Source organism: Anarrhichthys ocellatus, unplaced genomic scaffold, assembly GCF_004355925.1.
Source record: "Anarrhichthys ocellatus isolate YVR2014 unplaced genomic scaffold, GSC_Weel_1.0 scaffold48, whole genome shotgun sequence".
Lineage (NCBI taxonomy): Eukaryota > Metazoa > Chordata > Actinopteri > Perciformes > Anarhichadidae > Anarrhichthys > Anarrhichthys ocellatus.
The window spans coordinates 355,279-362,001 of record NW_022280078.1 but is presented as its reverse complement, the minus strand read 5'-3'; the positions used below and the strand labels follow the sequence as shown (position 1 = coordinate 362,001).

The window sequence follows — 6,723 nt, the reverse complement described above, 5'->3', positions numbered from 1 at the left end:
TCAGGGAAGGAATTTTTTTGAGTGACTGAAAAAGTTACGATTTAGAGATGTGAGGTTTTCAACACCAACGACATGCACGTCACTGCCATCCTCTCACATCAAAGACTAGCATACTGTATTCAGTCCAGCTGTGAGATGAGAGCCACCAGATGTTGCTGCTGCTGTGGCGTTATGTAAATCAATGGAACCTATAGGGATTACTCTGACAGTCACATGGGTATGGCCGCTGTGCTCAGGGCTCGAATACAAACACAAACAGATAGCGGATTACCCACAGGATTTGCAGAGTAAAGCTGTCTTTTTAAGATGAGTTTGGGATATTTCTGCTTTTGCTGGATGTACAGTAGAAAAAGGACATGTGGCACTGGCTATTGTAAATGAAAGATGAAAGGGACTTGAACCCAAGATGTTGTGGTGCAGCCAGTGCTGTTCTCTGCTGACTCAGAGAGTGGCCTAAAGCGGTCTTAGTCCTGGAGATAAATGCATGTTGGTGGCGTTTGGTTTAGCTTCATTTGCCTGCATGGTTTTTTTAAGAAACGCTTTCATGATGGAGCGGCCAGAAGGAGTCACACAAGCGCCTTAAGGAACTAACGTGAATATTGGGAATGATGCAAAAACATTTGTATGTTTCACTTTTTCATTCAGGAAGCCAGCAAGAGAGAGACAGACTTTACTGGGAGGCAGCTGCAGCTACAGTGGATCATTATCATCTGCTTCATTTGCCATTGATCACTTCAACATCACTGTTATTAATCATGTACAGCATATTGAATCAATTAGAAAGCACACTGTGCCATATACTTATTTAGATATTCAAAAGTCTGAGCATTTCTCTTCCTCCCGGTGCGGTATCACTTATTGTCTCCACATTATTGACCGATTGAGATGTACTGCAGACGTTACTCAGAGGTGGGAGGGGACAGGAATGGATTCATTGCTGGGAGAGAGCCACTAATACAAGGATGACCTCACTTTATGTGAGATGCTTTACAAGAGGAATGCTGAGCCAACAGGGGGACTGGATAGCGTCGCTGAGAGGTGTAGAAGGAAAGGTCAAAAGGCAAACGCTTTTCCTTTGTAGAAGTAGCATTTTATTTCGTGTTTTACGTGGTTATTTTATTAATTTTCTTTCTGAAAAGGAGCCACACAATCAATCAAAGAAAGTTAGAAGTCTTGATTGAGCAAGGGACACTGATTTTTATGTGAAGTTGTTCAGCTCATGTTCAGACTTGCTGCAGGGGATGAGAAACAAATTCCCTCTGGCTTAAGATATATAAAACACATTTTGAGCAAGCAAATCCACTGGAAGTCTCCACAGAGTTGGCTTTGTGTCAAAGAGTATTCAACAATTTAAAAAGTGCCTAGTAAGCAATCTAGATATGACTCAGAGCCCTGCATTTGGTGTATAAAGCAGTTTGCATTCCAGTGAACACTGCAATATAATAGCGACACAGCAATATATAAAGTAATTCTACAGTATATGTGATGTATGCTAAGAGACTTTCAGCACAGTATAAAGAAGACAGACAAAGTGTACTTACAGCACTTGTCTGATGTGCTCCACAAGTATTTCTCATCTTTAAATGTTTTACTCATTATAGGTTTTAAAGGTCCCGTCGCTCTTCAGATGTTGTTTTGACCGTGTTGACTTCCTGGAAGAATGAGCTTCTTGGTCTCCATCAGCAAAATTATTAGGAATAGCATTGATTTAAATGATGACTACATTTGAACACAGAGCACCTGAGGTGTTACTAATGACATGAATGATGATCCCTGTTTTATTCAAGTGTACCAGTAAGTCATGGCAGTGTGCTGGAAGCCAGGAACACACATTTACACGTTTTAAAAAACATAATTACAGTGAAATTACCACAAACCAATTGCAATACAGTGAAACTATGGCTTTTAGGCATATGTAGGCTACGTATTCTAAATATACAAAATGTAACAGTAGCCTATCTATCTATCTACCTCTCTCTCTCCCTCTCTCTCTCTACAGACAGGCAGGGGGCGTTGAGAGGCCGCTATAGTGAGCAGCCCGTGTGTCTGCACAGAGTTGTGTGCTGGCAGGAGGAAACTGATCGTGGCACAACAGAGATGTAGTGTAGAGTGTATTGGGACTCCGTGGTGGCCAGCCGTCTGTCACTTTTACCGGGGATCATTTGTCTGACGTTACCGAGGAATGGGAAGGACCGGGATCTATTTTGTTGCACAGTTAACGTTACAATGCATGGATCTGTCGCGTAATGCGACCGAGGAGAGCTGCCTCTGAGGGGAGATATTTATGTTTCGGGACGGTTTTGTTGGAGTAGCTAGTTGCTAGCGCTGGGCTAGCGACTGTGCCGACTACTTCGTACTGTATTTGTTAAGGATGCTCCGGTGGATACGACAGCAGCTGGTAAACCCACTCTCCTGACGTTATACCTTTTTTTTTTTTTCTCGCTGGCACCCGTTAGCTCACAACATTAGTCACATAAACCAGTTTTCGCTCAGGGAAAGCGGTGTAAACTTTACTTGGATAACATTTGACCAGCTAGCCTAGCCAATTAGCTGTTGACGGTGTGTCCAAAACATTTGTTGTGCGCCTTTACAGCGATGACAGTCAGGTGTAGGTAACGCTAATGTTAGCTACCCTCACAGTTAGCCACCGTTAAGTAGCTGACAACGGGTTAAGCCATCTAAGCTAGATAAAACATTACTAACAAACAGACCGGCTTGACCTTACATTTGAGTTGTGAGTTGATTTGATGTTCGCTTGCAGTTTAACCACATATGAATCGTGTCTAAGAGTTAACGCTAGCTAGGTGGCTAACCACGTAAAACTTGGCAAAGTTAAACAGCGTCGCTAACTCCACTCCTAACATTTATTACCAAACACCGCTCTTAGCTCAGCTCATATACTGACTTATTTATTTGTGCCGAGAGAGCCAACAAACTCACTTTAACAGCTGCTTATATATTAGTTTCAACTCACGAACTCGATAACTCTTTTTTGATTTAACTTTCATAAATCCTTTGGATCTGTCTTTAAATAATACAACGTAATCCACCGGCTAAAAGTGAACGTTAACCGGTTTTGAATGATCAGAAATGAGAGCATCCTGTATTTGCTGTAATCACCTGTTGTTTGCCTACAAACAAGGCTGTGTGGTGACGCCTTGATCGAAAGCATAAGTAGAGCAGTTAAGCGACACCTGTAGACGCACCGAGTTATGAATTATGCCACAGGAATGGATGATTTGTTTTCCAACAATGCTGCAATGGTTATATGTTCGGATAAGAACCTGCATTGACATTCAGTATAGATGAGTTGTGTGACTGGTAGTTGGGTGCGTGCAGCATGTGAGAGGGACCAGCCCATGTGAATGAATGAATGACGTAATGCATGTTATAAGATTAGTCACACATTGGTCAAACAGCCAGTAAGTTTAATCAATGTTGAGGTGTTTCTGAGTCCTTGACTACACCTTTGTACTTTGAGTTGGGGTGAAGTGACTATTGGTCAGCTGCAAGTTTGTCAATCTGTTTTCTTTCCGCTTTTAGAAGTTAACTTTGGTCTTTTATTAAAGAGCACCACAGAGAGTTGGACTCTATAAAAACAGTAGCCTCCTGCTAATTTGAGAGGGCCCCGTTCATTTGACCCATCCCTTATAGTTGACCAGTTAATTACAAAGGCTAATTAATATGCAACTGGCCTAATGAAGACGTTTGAGGGGGAGGGGGGGGGGACATTTGTCTGACCCTTTATTTCAGCTGATTTTTATTCTCACATCTATTCCTGTGAGTTTCTCTCTGGTGACAGTGGTCCACATTTAGGAGAAAGATTCTGAAAGACTTTAAATGTCAGTCGTCCTCTACAACGTCATGCTAATAATGCATTATAATTACAGCGCAAACAACGGCAACTGTGAAAACCCTTTCACATCCTGTTCTGCAAGGTTGACGTGGAAACGTTTAGTTGTCTCCAGTATCAAAGCTTCATTTCCACAGCAACATGTTGCATGTTCTCTGACAGCATTGCATATCCTATGAAACATACGAAGATGTAGAAGCCACGACATATGAAACTAATTGATAATATACTATCAAGTTACATGCAGTGCATGCTTAGAAAAATAATCTCTGCAAATATATAGTTTTATAAGAAAGATGCTTAATGTGCAACTAAATGTAACTCTGCAGTGAGATAATATAACCTCACAGTGTCCTGATTTCTGCTTCCTTGTTCCTTTTTGAGGAAAATGAGCGTGTCGATACGGTCGGGTGTAACGCGGGACCATAAGACTGAATGTCATTTTCTTTGCCAAAGCTGTGGCTGAAGGCATTATGTTTTTGGGGTTGTACAGATTTCTGTCCAGATGGTTGTGAATTTCTTCAAATTTGGCCCAAATGTCCACCTGGACTTGAAGATGAACTTAATCGATTTAGGGGGTCAAAGTCATCTTCGTCCCTTTCTCATGTAGAATGTAGCTCTCTTTGCTCTCGATAGGTATTCTCCATCTTAATGTCAGGGCTCCTCGGCTGAAACCATATTGAGAACCTCGTCTTCATGCATCTCCCTCTCTCTAGCTCTGATTAGACTGTGATATGACTCAGTGCGTCGACTGCGTTGTGATGCATTAGTCTGTCGCCCAGCCATTGTTCAAGGCAATGCTTTCCCCCAGGGCACTGTGGGACTTGTAGGCTGTATGTAGGGAGTAATTACCCGGCTGCCTACAAATTGATGGGGGCACGAGAGTCAGGGGACAAAATAAAAAGTCTGATTTCAGCTGCGCAGTGTTTACGTAAAAGCCAAATAGAAACAGTTTCTACTCTGTTAGTATTATTCATTTATTTATTTATTTTCATTGATATACTGCCACAAATAAACGTTATTCTCTTCAAGGTAATGGCAAATGTGGACACTCCAACTTTGACAGTTCAGTTGGAAAACAAGTGATACTTTCACCTCACTGGTGTACTCAATGAAATGGTTAAGTGTTGTATATGTACCCATCTGTCAGCCAAGTATGACTCAGCTCTGTGCAACTGTTCAGACGATAATAACTTCAAACAAAAATGATTTCAATATTGGGAACTGTTGGTTTCCGTAGTGCAGCACCGGTGTATAGAGCCTTCAGTGCAAGATTTGAATCAAGTGCATGATGCAGCATGGCCCTCTTTACGTGTAACATGTGATTGTGTTGTTTTTAGAATTATGTACAGGTAAGCCTCATTTGCTTGATGTAACAGATATATTGTGAACCATTGTTGTCATTTTATACATGCTGCCTCAGGAGGAGCATGAAGCTCAGGGAGTTGATAGGCCATAACAAAGTAAATGGTCTTAAATCTTGATTTGTAAATATTCATGGCATTTCCCATCTAGTACTTGCTGACCAGCCCTCACTTCTCTTTCTTTCTTCCATTTTTTTACTAATAACATCCAGTAATCTGCCTTTTATTTTGTACATAGTGTTTATTATTTTATCTAGGTTATTTTTAGTCATTTTTCCATTGTTTGTTATACTGTATTGTGTCTGTGTTGTTTGTGTAACTTGAGTGGACTGTGCTACTGCCTCTTGGCCAGGTCATCATTGAAAATGAGAATTGGTTCTCAATTGATTTTACCTGGTTAAATAAAAATAAATAAATAAAAAAAGAGGTTTAACACCTCGGTCTTAAAGATAGTCGCGGTGTGAGATTGCTGTACACAGTATGTCACATGATACTGTTGTTGTGACAGACAGATGGATGCCATTTGACCGTTTCGAGTGTTTCTGAAGTGTGTATATTCTCTTCGTGTAGATTCGTCAGCGTGCATTTGAAATGTATCCGCATCAGCTACTGTTAGCCTGTTATATCACCTTAACTATGCACATCTGTGCTTGTGGTGATCGGGACCAGAGACAAAGTAGCAGAGGGGACACTAGCCAATAGAAACATGTTCCCTTATCAGCCAATCTCTGGTTTTGATCCATAAATCGATAAACTTCGACTGGATGTAATCAGTCTTCTGTATGTCACCGGCTAGTTCAACAAGAAGCAGCAGAAACTCACAGTGGGGTCTTTTCAGTGTGGACAACAGTTACTATATTCAAGCTGCACTGCAGTGCGCTCAGAGCCATTGGGTACGGTACTTCCCTAAATTTCACAAGGTCACATCTTTGTTGCAGTTACACATGGTGGATTGTATGTCGTGAGCAAGTTACTGTTGGCAAGGATGTTAATTATTAAGCAACTTAACTGATGGTTGATTGATGTGGTGGTGAGCTAGAATCTTCTCAGACTGAGAATGAGACATTTCCCCTCTGAGACACCATCAAGGCTCCTTACAGTACACTTATTTAAGTAATGTGTTTTCTATAAAGTACAAAATTGCCCTAATCTGTGTGTTGGGGATGTAATAGCGTGTTGATCAACCCCAGTGACTCAACAACTGGTTTGTATACATTGCTTTTAAAATCCTGTGTTACTTAATGTCTGTTTGAATGTAACCAGTGTTAACAAACACACACTTCTCCATTTCCTGCTGCAGTAGTGAATACAGCGCTGCACATGCAGCTGTGCGATCGTGATGCAGGATGTTGCTTTGAAGGAGCAATATATACGAGGTTCAGAGCATTAACGGAGCTTTAATCCAGCAGCAGAGTGGAGTAATGTGATACCTGGAGTAATACCTGACCAAGAGAATGAAGTGTGTGTGTGTGTGTGTGTGTGTGTGTGTGTGTGTGTGTGTGTGTG

The 6,723-nt window shown here is 41.3% G+C and overlaps 1 protein-coding gene across 10 annotated transcripts in view; it reads left to right on the top strand.

Annotated features, from left to right (window-relative positions):
* The first annotated feature begins 2,050 nt into the window (after positions 1-2,050).
* Positions 2,051-6,723, top strand: part of atp11b (ATPase phospholipid transporting 11B) — a 50,285-nt gene continuing 45,612 nt past the window's right edge. For 8 of the 10 annotated variants that reach the window (XR_004213535.1, XR_004213534.1, XR_004213536.1 and 5 more), the window contains exon 1: positions 2,051-2,398. Coding sequence is in view for 7 of the 10 variants with exons in the window: in XM_031869645.1 (XP_031725505.1) it covers positions 2,372-2,398 (27 nt within the window). In the remaining 3 variants the exon portion in view is untranslated. The remainder of the gene's footprint in view (positions 2,399-6,723) is intronic. The other 2 variants (XM_031869646.1, XM_031869647.1) reach the window with 1 other exon arrangement.